At 64.9% G+C, this 12,649-nt stretch overlaps 2 protein-coding genes across 2 annotated transcripts; one reads left to right on the plus strand and one right to left on the minus strand.

Moving 5' to 3' along the window:
* Positions 1-1,972: 1,972 nt before the first annotated feature.
* Positions 1,973-4,804, plus strand: FUT7 (fucosyltransferase 7). The gene is made up of 2 exons (XM_009946660.2): positions 1,973-2,003; positions 3,598-4,804. The coding sequence occupies exon 2, from the start codon at positions 3,645-3,647 to the stop codon at positions 4,686-4,688; it is 1,044 nt and encodes a 347-aa protein (XP_009944962.1). The 5' UTR covers positions 1,973-2,003; positions 3,598-3,644; the 3' UTR covers positions 4,689-4,804.
* Positions 4,805-8,295: 3,491 nt separating this feature from the next.
* LOC104340118 (POU domain, class 5, transcription factor 3) lies at positions 8,296-12,426 on the minus strand. The gene is made up of 6 exons (XM_086475911.1): positions 11,913-12,426; positions 11,389-11,634; positions 10,047-10,178; positions 9,512-9,642; positions 8,820-8,984; positions 8,296-8,547 (listed from the first exon to the last, which is right to left on the minus strand). Exons 1-6 carry the CDS (start codon positions 12,424-12,426, stop codon positions 8,296-8,298), a joined length of 1,440 nt encoding a protein of 479 aa, XP_086332037.1.
* Positions 12,427-12,649: the final 223 nt, after the last annotated feature.

The following is a 12,649-nucleotide window of genomic DNA, read 5'->3' on the forward strand; positions in this document are numbered from 1 at the left end:
GGGCAGGCTCGGAGACCGGGCACGGGAGGCAGCTCCCCGTGCAGGTGCCGCCGAGGCACACATGTGCCCACAGCCCCTCTGGGCAGGGATCAGCCCGGCCAGGGCAGGTGCCCAAGGCTTGGCAGCACCGAGGAGCTGCTGGTGCCACTTTAGCTGACAGTTTCAAGATGAGTCAATGGGAGCCAAAGTCAGGCTGGCATCCTGTTTTCAAGAGGGCTGCGGGTGGCAGAGGGAGGTACCGTGGCGAGACGGAGGGCAAGGCCCTGCCCGCACCCGTCCCAGCACGGGCAGGGCGTTCAAACCCCCGGCACTTGCACCCAAGCAAGGCGCCAGCTCCTTCCCAGCACCTGACAGGAGGGAATGGCCCATGGCCCTGCCATGGGCATGGATGGTGCCAGTGGCAGTGCCAGGCTGGGGCTCTGGGGCTGGTGCCCCCCTCCATCCCTGCCAGCTCTGCCACGGGTGGCAGTGAACACTGAGGAAGTGCCTGGTTCCAGCCTGAGCTGAGTGAGTGTCTCACTGTTCGGCTGCTCCTGAGTGGTCTCGGAGGGAGCTGCATGTGCCAGGGGTGCACAGCCATATCCAACAATCCTGTTTCAGTAATGATGATTATGAGGAGGAGGATGATAATAATAATAATAATAATATAACAATAATAAATAATGGTGACAATTATGATGATGATGTATTAGTGGTCTCAGCAAAAGAGTGTTTGTGGGGTGTGCTTTGGCACAAACCTGCCATCTGGCAGAGGTGCCCCGTGGGCTCAGCACAGCCCCACCGGGCAGCTGTACCCCTGCCCAGACATGGCTCTGGCAGGCAGCAGCACGGGCAGGAGTGCGGCAGGCGGAGCAGCCCACAGGGGCTCAGGAGCCTGCCTCCATCCTCTCCCACGGGGCTGGGTGCCCAAGGACAGGGTGGGGTGACAGTGCTCAGTGTGGGTCAGGGACCTCTACCCACTGTCCCCTCCTCTGTGCCACCCTGTGCCTCCTCCCTGTCCCCTGACCCCCCTCTGCCATGGGGGCAGAAACCCGGCTGGGGAAGGTGGCCGTTGCGGGCATGGACCCAGTCCCCTCAGCTTGAGCGGGGACCCCTCCACACCATGGGGAGTGCTGGAGAGCCCCAGTGCAGTGTGGGGACACGGGACCATCCTGCAAATCTCAAACCGGGGACAGGTGGCTTGGAACACTGCAGCCCGGCCGGGGCATCGGGGCTCCGGCTGGCAGCTGGGACGAGAGAGGCATTTGGCAGAAAGGAGCCACAATTTGGCTTCAGTTTTCAAACCTGGCACCTGGGAAACCTCCCTTTGGGGAACCGAAATCCCACGTGGAGCCACATGCACCTTCTCCAAGGAGCCGCAGCTTGGCCCGAGGGTGGTGGAGGAAGCACAGGGGGATGGGGCAGGACGCGCAGGCACAGACCTGTGGAGCAGCACCTGCACCGGGAGCCTGTCCTGGGGGTGCCAAGGCACTGCCGTGGGGCAGCACCTGCCATGGGGCATGCGCTGGGCAACAGCGTCCCACACTGGCATGGGGCACGCACCAGGCTGGTGGGCACGCACCCAGCCATGGGGCAGTCACAGGGCACGCACCAGCCCCAAGGCACCCACCCATCTATGGGGCACATGCTCAGCCGTGGGACGCTCACACAGCCACAGGGCACCCGCTTTGCTATGGGGTACGCACCCAGCCATGGGGGCACCCTCTCAGATATAGAGCACGAGCCACAAGGGACCCACCTGACCATGGGGCACCCACCCAGCCATGGGTACCCACCCCATCATGGGGCACCCACCTGGCCATGGGCCACATCGCTGCCCACGCAGCACAGGGGAAGTGCTCGGAGCGGGCTCGGAGCTCAGAGCAGGAAGGACCCACTGTGGGGCCAGGACGAGGCGAAACCACACAAAAGAGGAAACCCTCAAGTGCTCCAGCCCAGCGCCGGCAGCTGCCCGGGCAGACACACTCCGGCACCTCGCACACCGCCGCGCCAGCCCTTCCCCGGTAAGTCTGAGCACCACCGCCTGCCATGGGGAGAGGGGCTGGGAAATGGGTCAGCTCCTGGCGCTGCCGGAGCGGGATGTCCCCTCCCAGAGCATCCTCAAAACAGGGGGCAACATCCCCGCTGCCAGGGACCGACGGGCAGAGGGACCCGAAGCACCAGTGTGCAGTGCAGGGAGAGGGCAAAGCTTTCCCAACCCACTGCACTTCGGGTGCTCCAAATTTTTCTGGAGCCTAAACTTAGCTCGTGTATTTTAGCAGGACGGACAGAGCAGGCCAAGGCAGGGAAGGGATTTTTCACAGCAAAGCTTCAGCAACCGAGGTGGGAAAGCAGGGCACCACTTTCCAGGAGGCTCCAAAACCACAGAAAGACTGGCACAGCCCTGGCTGGCAGCAGGGCTCCTGCAGCCAACACATTTTTGGAGTTTACCTCAAAAGGGAAACCACCTTTGGTGCCGAACGCCGTGGGCAGCCCACGAGCGCTAAGCCTTGCACCCGGGACCGGCACTCCTGGGTGGGCTTAAGCTGGCGGCGGTCCCTAGCCCGGCCAAGTGTCCCCCTTTCTGCCCCCGCCACTGCTCTCTGTTCCTGTCAGTGCCACTGGTTAAAGCACAGCACCACCAGCGGAGGCCTGAGGCAGGCAGATGGGCACCATGGCAGGGTGAGCATCTCGCAACTGGGGTTCCCACGTGCCTGCAGGCTGAGCCCCACCAGTGGCAGCCCCAAACGCTCCCTGCCCACACTGCCTGGGGGGAACTGGCCATCTGTGACACCCCGAAAATAAAATACAAGTGTTTGGGGCACTGAGGCTGCAAGCTCCCAGCCTGCTGGGGCTGCCTATGCCCTTGATGGCTGGAGAGAGCACCCCGAGCTTGGGAAAAAACCCCCAGCCTGGCGAGGGCCCTGGCATCACCCGCATCACCGGGGTGAGGGGGGACTTCTCAGGCAGGACACTCCAGTCTGGCCCTGGGGTTTTGGACTTCCCAGTCACTCCCAGGGACACCCTGGTTTGCAGCTGGAGCCTCAGCATGGGGTTAAGGCAGGACCTGGGGTCTTCCCCCTTGCCCTTGGGTGCACGGACCCATCCTGCAAAGCCCCAGGCATCTTTCTTCCAAGCCTGGCTGCATTTCAGGCTTGACCTGCACCAGGCAAAGCAGAAAGGGTGGAGTGAGACCGTGGCTATTTGTCAGGCGGGGAAACTGAGGCATGGAGCAAGTGCCACAGACTGCATCTTTTGTGCATGTAATGGGGAGCAGTGCTGGGTGGTTGGGGTGGGGGGACACACAAAGGTGGCTGCTGCCCGTTGGCTCTGTACTTCCCTTTGGCAGCATCCCTGCTCACCCTGGAGATGGGGGCACAGGGGACCGTGGGAGGGTGACACAAAAGCCACTGTCAGGTGCACAGGGGATCCTTGGGCAGGGTGTGTGTGTGTGTGTGTGTGTGTGTGTGTGGAGGCCAGCAGAGGGGCCAGGGGTGACACTGGGGCCCAGGTTTCATGGAGAAACCCTTTCTCCATCCCCTCTCCAGCGCCTCCCCACCACCCCTCACCCTCGGCAAGCTGAGCTGACAGCCTTTGGTGGCCTCTCCTCTCTCCCAGGTGTCAGCTCTGTCACCACCCAAGAAGGTGACAGCTGGCCCAGCAGCATGACCTGGGCATCACCACTGCCACGGATGCTGTGTGGCCGGCCTGGCATGAAGGCGGTGGTCATTGCCGGGCTGTTTGTGACCACCTTCTGGAACCTGAGGTGCTTCCTCAGCCCCTCCAAGGCCTCTGGAGAAGCCCTCAAGCACCCTGAGCCGCTGGTGGTCCTGGTGTGGGAATGGCCCTCAAAGCAGGTCCCCAACATTAGCGGGGATGTTTGCCGTGAGCTGTACGGCATCACGGGCTGCTGGCTCACGATGGAGCAGCGGCTCCTGGGCCGGGCAGACGTGGTGGTGTTCCCCCACACCAGGCTCCAGCCTGGCAGGGACTGTCTGCCCAAGGAGAGGCCGCCAGGGCAGAACTGGGTGTGGGTCTCCCTGGAGTCCCCCTCCAACACTAAAGCTCTAGTGGGATGGAACCAGACCTTCAACTGGGTGATGACCTACAGACAGGACTCAGACATCTTCATGCCCTATGGCAAGCTCGTGCCCAACCAGTCGGCCACTGTGAACATTCCCACAAAGACCAACCTGGTGTCCTGGGTTATCAGCAACTACCACAGGACTCAGAAAAGAGCTGAAGTTTACAAAAACCTCTCCAGGTACCTCCATATAAACATATACGGAAGAGCAAACAAAAAGCCACTTTGCAAGGACTGCCTCTTGCCAACAACATCCAGGTCCAAGTTCTACCTGGCCTTTGAGAACTCCATCCACCAGGACTACATCACTGAGAAGCTCTGGAGGAACTCGCTGATGGCCGGCACTGTGCCCGTGGTGCTGGGGCCACCCCGGGCCAACTACGAGCAGTTCATTCCCGCAGACTCCTTCATTCACGTCGATGACTTTGGCTCCCCGGCCGAGCTGGCCACCTTCCTGAAGACCATGAACTCCAGCCGCTACCGGCAGTTCTTTGCCTGGCAGAAGAGGTACAGCGTGAAGCTCTACACTGACTGGAGGGAGCGGATCTGCACCATCTGCACCGCCTACCCCAGCCTGCCCCGCGGCCATGTCTATCCCAACCTGGAGAGCTGGTTCAACGCCTAGCACAGGGTGGTGGGTGCTGGGACCACCGGGGACGCATCCGGACAGAAGATATGGGGGTGGGGGGAAGTGTGAGGCACCCTCCTACAGACCAGGACGTGGGGTGGGGAGGGATGTGGGAGCCCCAACCTCTCCTCCCAGCCCAGCTGTTGCCACACTGGGACCTTGAGCAACGCCTTGTGGCTTAATTTCTTGTAAAACGGGACTAACACCCCCCACCCCGACCCGACACTGACCTACCTTTGCCAGGGTGCTGGCAGGATGAGAGGGTGCTTTGGAAATAAATGACACAGTGCTGTAGAGGCTCTGCCTGTGGCGCGGGGGCTGGGCAGGGTGGGGGACTGGCGGGGGGTTCAGTGCTCCCCAACCTTCCCCTGTGATCGCTCTGTGCCCCCTCCAGCACCTTCAGCTGGGTGGCAAAGCCCTGGGGCGGCAGAGGCCCTGGGGTGGCAGAGGCCCTGTGGTGACTTTTCTGGCTGGGGTGGAGGAGCCGACCTCAGGGTGGCCCAGCACCCCAGGGTGCCTCTGCTCCGCCACTTCCCGGCAGCAGCCATTTCCCCCCAGCACCCCCCCCGCTCAGCAGGACACCAGCTGCTGCCGAGAGCAATCTCAGCCTGCTCAGTGCCAGGCGAGTCAGAGAGGGATGCTGTGGTTTCTCGCCTCCCTGCCGGCACGCCTGCCCTGCTGCAGCAGGAAGCCAGCGAGGCAGCAGCGTCCGGAGCCTTGCAGCACGACCAAGGCAAAGCCGGTCCCGTGGGCACCCCGCGGCACTGGCAGCCTGCTCCGTGTGCCCCTGGCATTGCCAAGCCCCCAGCACCCTGTGCCGCACACACACCACGCACCCCAGGCACCCCCACTACCAGCACCCTGTGGTGTTGGACCCTGTGCCACGCACACGCTGCACCGTGGGCACCCAGCACCGTGGGCACCCAGCACCGTGGGCACCCAGCACCGTGGGTACCCTGCATGGAGAGCACCCTGCAGTGCACAAACCCCGCACCCTGGGCACTGGCAATGCCCAGGCCCCCCGAGGGGAAGCACCCATCTGGGATCAGTGGCAGTGTTGGAGATGGGTGACAGGACCCAGGTGTGGGACATGACTGCTCCATCCGTGCCACCCTCTGTGCCCCTCAGCTTGGTGCCATCAACCCCTGGATATAAATTACTCATTTTCACAGGTTTCCCTCACTGCAGCCCTAAAATTGCCCAGCTCCACGCCTGCCACCCTGCGAGCTGCCTGCTGCCCTCTGGCACCAGCTCCCCATGCCCGAGGTGCAGCAGGGCACAGGACTGTGGTGACACCCCCTTGGCAGAGGGGACATTCCTGCCCCAAGCTGGCGCTTTGCTGCGGCCCCAGCCCAGCCCTCCCAGGCTGCAGTTTGACGGGCACACCACGCTCTTCCGATTTCTGTGGCTTCCGATTTCAGTTTTGTTTTGTCTTCTAGGTCAACTGAAAAGGGAGCAGGAGGGGCTCTGAGTGCCCGCATGCAGGGCGCTGGGGCAGCAGGGTTTGGGGGTCCCACAGAGGGGCTGGGGGTCCTGCCTGGCTGGCATTTTGCTGGAGTTGAAAATCAGATGGTGGAAATGAGAGAAGCAAACCTCACAGAGATGGCACTCTTCCCAGGCTTTCTGCTACCGACCCCACCGATGGCCGGCCTCCACCACCCCCAAAGCAGCAATGGGCAGCAGTGGCATGCAGGCAGTTTCCAGTGGGTGCCGTGCCTGGCTGTGGCCCTGGCACCCGGGCACTGGGAAGCAAGTGGGAACACCGGGTGAGCCAAGGGGATCCCACCCCAGGTTGAGGTGCCCCACCAGCAGCTGCCTGCAGTGACCCGGCTCCTGCCTGGCCCGCGGGAGCAAGGCTGCAGGCCAGCCCCCAAGAGCAAACTCATCCTTTGATGGCAGCAGAGCTGGAAAAGGGGCTTTTCACAAGTTTCCCCACCAGCTTCACCATTTCATTGCTTCCGATTTCCTCGAGGGATGCAAGCTGGTGGCAAACCAGGCTGCAGAGGCGATGGGGGTGATAAGCGAGGTGTCATCCACCACACACTTGCTTCTCCTGGCTGTGCTGGCACCCCAGATCCCCACCAGCTCAGCCCCTGGTGCCCACCTGGACCTGGGCTGGCACCACTGTGCACAGCCACCACGAACCACGCGCGCGGCAGCATCCCTCACCCTCACCTCCCAGTGCCAAACTGGCAGTCCCACAGCGAGGACAGCCCAGGCTTCCCGCACCTCTCCCCTGCCCACCCCAGGGCTGGGAGCTTGGCAGCTCCCACCGCGCCCCTGCCTGGTCCTTCCCTGTCTGCCGCGTCGGCTGAAGCAGCCTGTGAGATCCTGCTGGGCTTCCACCCTTCCCAGAAGCAGCCATGGGAAAAACAGCTCCAACCGGGTGGAAGGTGACCCCCCCACACACACTTCTGACCAGCATAGCCCCGACAAGCTGGTGTCCCTCCAGGGCCAAGCTACCACAAGCCCTGGTGGTGGACCGGGCTGCAGGCAGCCAAGAGCTGGGGGTTGCTGGCACGACAGGGACACGTCCACCCTATTTGGGTGCACCAGTCCAGCCCCACCACGTCCCCAGCACCCAGCCAAGCCCGCAACACTGCACTGCCTGGCACCATACAGGAGCAGGGATGCAAGGAAAGGGTTCACTCGCTCTCATTGCCCCAAAGAAATGAGATTTATTTCACTGCCAGAAGGAATATGATTAAGAAAAAAAAATATATAAAAATCATCAACAACTACAGCAGGCTCAAAGGCACGGGGGTGCTAGCAGCATGGACAGGACGGTGTCAGTCCCCCTGGGCTGGGACCCTCCGGGGAAAGATGGTCCCTGGGCAGCCGGGCTGGGGCAGAGAGACAATGGCTGGAGAGTAGAGGGGACCCAGGATCCTGGGCAGGAGAGCTGGCGAGGAACCCCACCCCCCCCACCCCCCAAATCAAGCCCTGCCCATGGACAGGCGAAGGGTGGCTGGGGCTCACCTCTGGCCCCATGCTCCAGCCCCCGGGAGGGTGGGCAGAGCTGCCGAGGACCCCAGCCCTGGGCACAGTGCCCCAGCCCCACTCTATGTGGCAGGAAGGAGGCACCTGGGAAACTAGTAATCGCTACAAAGATTTTTTCCTTTTTAAAAACTACATCCAAAAAACATTGAAAAAAAACAAAACCACCCCCCTCCCTCTTCCCCACCCGCCCCAACATCTAAAAAATACTTTTTTTTCTGGGTCTCGCAGGAGAGCAGCTGGGCTGGGTGCAGGTGGCTCTGCTCAGCACCCCGGGCACACGTGGCTTCGGTGGGGTGCAGCGGGGCAGGAGAAGCTGCCTCCCAAGAGAGGTCAGAGGAGGGGCCAACGCTGCTGGGACCAGTAAACTTACATAACTGGGAAAGGCTGGGAGCAACTACAGAGAGCGGGCACCATCCCTGTGCCAGGCTCCCAGCCCTTCCCCTGCCCCTCTCGCCCCAAAAGCCCTCAGGCAGCCCAGCGAGCGCCCAGGCAGGCCCTGGGAGCGGGGCCGTGCCTGTGCCTTCCCAGGGTGACGTGGGGGGGAAGCTGCCCCCAGAGCCAGCCCAGCCTTGGTGTCAGGGCAGCACCTCCGCCGGCCCCCGGTTCAGTGGCTGCTGTTGCTCATGGAGAGCCCAGGCTGCAGCGCTTGAGGGAACATCTCGGCTTTGTGGAAGGGCGGCATGTAGACGGGAGGGGAGGGCGCCAGGCTGTAGCCCTGGGACGTCACCGGGATGGGCAGGCCGGTGGGCACCAGGGACTGGTTCATGTCGTACATCACGCCCTCCGCCTCGTTGCCGAAGGGCAGCAGCAGCCGTTTCCCTTTCTGGCGCCGGTTGCAGAACCAGACCCTCACCACCTGCGAGGAGGGAGACGGGGATGGGTGAGGGGAGTGAGCCCAGGCGCTGTGTGGGTGACAAAGAGACCCTTCTGCTGCTGGCATCTCCACAGCATCCCAACCTGCCAGCACAGCCACCCACCTCCCTGCCACAGCTCCTCTGGGGCTGGGCTTGGACAAGCTGATGGTGGCTACCAGCCATGGCCACTCTCCCAGTATCAAACCGGGCCTGATGTGGGTGCCTGGGAACCACATCCGTTGGGGCATCCACCCTCCAAACCCTCCCAACCTACGTCTTTGTCCAGGTTGAGGTCCTCGGCGATCTGGGAGATCTCCTGGGGACTGGGCTTCACGCACTTGCGGAAGAAGCTCTCCAGCGTCCCCTTCACATTGGTCTCGATGCTGGTCCTGCGTTTTCTCTTCCGGGCTTGGGCCAACACTTGCTCCGCATTGCACATCTGGAAATGAGAGAGAGGCCACAGGCTCCGTCACAGGGCTGGCAGTGTCTCCACCAGGCTCTGGACACACCTGCGGCTGGCTGCAGAGGTCTGGGGACAGGCTCTGGACCCTGTGACTGTCCACTGAGCATCACCTCACCGTGACTGGGGCCATTCCCAGCGCCCCAGCACTGCCTGCAGCTGGTGGCAGAGAGCACGGACACATCTTCCTGCATCCCCCCAGAGAGCAGCAAGACGCATCTCCAGCTTACCCAAGACTCCAGCAGGATCTGGGTGCTCAGAGACAGGATCTGCCACTTCCCACAAGGTGTCTGGGGGAGGTATTTGGGCTCCCCCCAGCCCGGCAGAAGGCAATACCCAGTGGTCCCCCCCACAGCCGGACTGAAGCCGCGGCAGTGAGGTGCTGCACAAGACGCCTGCGCCTGCTGCTCCTCTCCTCTCTCCCGCTTTAAAGGGAGGAGAAGCTGTAGCTCGAGGGCTCACTGTTGCGCGGTACCCCCGCCTCCCGGCCCTCCCCAGCCCCGCACCTCCTGCATGTTGTCCGTGTTCTCCGCCTCGTTGAGCCAACGCTGCAGCAGCGGCTTCAGCTTGCACATGTTCTTGAAGCTGAGCTGGAGCGCTTCGAAGCGGCAGATGGTCGTCTGGCTGAACATCTTCCCTGCGTGGGCAGGCAGGGCATCACGCACCGCTCCTGCCCCGTGCCGGGGGACCCCCCCCTCCAGCAGCCCCCCCGGATTCCCCCCCCCCTCCTCCCGCATCCCCTGGGGATGGGGGACCAGGAAAGGCATTCTCCCTGCTGCTTCAGCAGGGGTTGAAAGCACTGAAGCACTCTTCAAAAAGCAGCTGTAGTTATTTTAAACCAGTTCCTTGCTATCAAACCCAGATTGGGCGAGTACTTAACAGTGCTCAGGAGCCCCAGGAGCCCCGGGGCTGGTGCTCACCACCTCCTTTGCAGGTCGTTAAGGAGCAGAAATCTCCATTGTCTGGGTGCTCCATCCCCCTCGCAGGCCTCTCCCTGCCCCCCGGGGGTGGGGGACACGAGGACCCTTACCGGACCCTTACCATAGAGGGTGCCCAGAGCCAGCCCCACATCAGCCTGGGTGAAGCCCAGCATGATGCGCTTGTGCTTGAGGTCCTTGGCGAACTGCTCCAGCTCCTCCGAGGTTGGCGCATCCTGGCAGAGGCAGAGATAAACTGAGAGGGGACAACGGGCCCCCAGGAGCTGCCAGGAGCGGGGTCTGTCGGTGTGTCACCGTGGGATGGGGACGGGAAAGGGCTCGGCTGAGCCCTTGGCAGCGCCGACACCCACCAGCCGCTGCCCCCTCTAGGCGATGGGGTCCTTGGGGCGATGGGGTGGGTGGTCGAAGGGTTTTCCGCAACCCGTGAACAAGGGGCTCTGCTCAGCTTGGGGGCTCCCAAAGTGTCCTCACCCCTTCCTGCCCCACGAAGGACCCCCTGGACACCCTCCACCCACGGCACAGCGCCGAGCTCACCCCGCGCTGGTGTGGCGGAGACCCAGGGTGGCACAATGACAGAAAGCGGGTCCCGGGAGCACCCAGAGCTCCCGCTCTGCCCCCCCAGGCCCTGGGAATGTCCCCTCTGGCCCCAGGCTCAGACCAGAGGCAGTCCTGATGCACGCATTCGCCCATGGCCCCAGCATCACCCCCCTCCCGCGGCACGTCCCCACGGGCTCAGAGGTCCCGGGGCGTGGGCACCCACGGCCCCCGGGCACGGAGCAGCCCCTCGCCAGCCCCGCTCCCGCCTGCGCCCCGAGCAGATGAAACGGCTCAGATGGAGCGGAACGACGAGCCCCCGTGGCTCGAGGGGGATTCAAACACCTCTTTGCCACAACCAGGCTCTTCCCTTCTGGAAAGCTGCTGACCCCGGTGCTTCCCTTCCTCCCCGCAGCGCAGCCTGCAGCTGCTGCGGGGGCATTTTGCAAACTTTTACCCGATTCTCACATTTGGAGGGCAATTTTGGATCTTACAGCCGCCGCTCCTGCTACCAAGTCTCGACTTTTAATTTCTGGCGTACTCCGGCAGCGAGAAGCGCGGAGCATCCCTGCCTCGGAGCAATCCCTCACCCCAGCCGGGAAAAAAATATTCCTCGAAACGCCCCCAGCGCGGCAGGCTGCGACCCGGGGCACGCGCATCCCCCCGCGGGGTGCGTGGAAGCTCCCGAATCCCCGCGGCACGGATCGGGCAGCGGCTCCGCACCAACCCGCCCAACGCAACCGCAGGAGTTCGCAGGAACTTTCCCACCAGCCCCGGCATCATCTGCCGCTGCTGCCGCCGGGGCGTCCTTGCCTCCGAGAGACGCGTTTAGATCACGCCAGGATTTAAAAATATTTAAAACGAGCCAAAAACACAGCAGCCAGTCACGCCGATAACTGCCGCCGCCACACCCGAGCCCCCCCGCCCCGACTCCGACCGGGCTCTGCCCGCGCCCCGGCAGCCGTCGGTGCCCGCGGAGCCCCGGGAGGAGCGGCCGGGGCCGGAGGGGGCTGCGGGGAGCCGGGCGGCGGTGGGGCAGGGCCCGGGGGGACCGCGCCGCGGCCCCGAGCGTCTCGCCGAACCGGGATTCAGCACCGGGTACGGGGACGGCCGCAAGGCACCGCGGGTACGTGCCGGGCGTCCGTGCAGCACCACGTCTAAGGGACGGGCAGCACAAGGGAACGCCGCAGCCCAAAGTCCCCAAAACCCAAGTTCCCCGTTCCCCCCCCCCAAGCGGCCTCCCCGAGGCGCTCCCCCCCGCGGAAGCGGCTGGCCCGGCAGCTCCGTGCCCCGACGGGGCGCACGGCGGCGAGCCCGGGCTCTGCCTGCCGCCTCCGCGGCGGCCCCGGCGCACGGAGGGGAAGAGCGCGGTCCCCCGGAGGGGCGCCCCGGCCCCCCCATCTGCCGGGCAGCGGGACAGCGCAGCCCGGCGCGCCCGTCCCGTCGGGTCTCACCTCGTCGCCGCTGTCGCTGGAGTGTCCCCCCTCGCTGGCGGCGCCGCTGGAGCTGCCGCTGCTGCCCAGCCCGGAGACGCCGCCGGAGCCCGGCTGGAGGGTGGCGGGGCAGAGCTGGGGGCCGGGGAAGGCGGCGGCGGCGGGGCCGGGGAAAGGCGGGCCGGGCAGGGCGGCGCTGGCGGCGCCGGGGGGCGCGGGCCCGGCCCAAGGCGGGGCGGCCCAGGCCGGGCCGCAGCAGGCCGCGGCGCGGGGCTCGGGCGAGGGCTGGCTGCAGGGCCGGCCCGGGCGCGCCTCCGCCTTGGCGGGCGGCCCGGCGGGCGGGGGCAGCCAGGCGCGGGCCGGCGGCGGGTCGCGGGCGGGCTCGGGCTCGGCGGCGAAGGGGAAGAAGAGCGGCTGGGCGGCCGCCCCGTCGAAGCCGCCGCGGGGAAAGGGCGGGCCGGCGTCGGGCAGGAGGCCGAAGGGGGCGGCCGGCAGCCCCCCGTCCGGGCTGAACATGTTGCCCTCGGCCCTAGGGCTCCATGAGGGGGCTGCGGGGCTCGGCCCGGCCGCCCGCCGGCCGCTGCCTCCCTGCTGCGGCTCCGCCGGGGCCTCTGAGGGCGGCGGGGCCGGGCCGGGCCGTATGGAAATGGGCCCCGGCCCCATTGGCCCCGCACCGGTGGGTCGGGCGTGAACTTGATCCCCCCCCGGGGGGGGTGGGGGGCGAGGGGGGGGGGGGCGC

Source organism: Leptosomus discolor, chromosome 19 (genome assembly GCF_034619465.1).
Source record: "Leptosomus discolor isolate bLepDis1 chromosome 19, bLepDis1.hap2, whole genome shotgun sequence".
Lineage (NCBI taxonomy): Eukaryota > Metazoa > Chordata > Aves > Leptosomiformes > Leptosomidae > Leptosomus > Leptosomus discolor.

Bases quoted from the DNA above. Each gene is read 5' to 3' on its own strand.
- FUT7 (XM_009946660.2), top strand. From the start codon at position 3,645: ATGACCTGGGCATCACCACTGCCACGGATGCTGTGTGGCCGGCCTGGC.
- LOC104340118 (XM_086475911.1), bottom strand. From the start codon at position 12,426: ATGTTCAGCCCGGACGGGGGGCTGCCGGCCGCCCCCTTCGGCCTCCTG. The intron at 8,985-9,511 runs GTGCGGGGCTGG...TCTCATTTCCAG, and splicing joins ACACGGACAACATGCAGGAG to ATGTGCAATGCGGAGCAAGT. The intron at 8,548-8,819 runs GTAGGTTGGGAG...CCCTCCTCGCAG, and splicing joins ACCTCAACCTGGACAAAGAC to GTGGTGAGGGTCTGGTTCTG.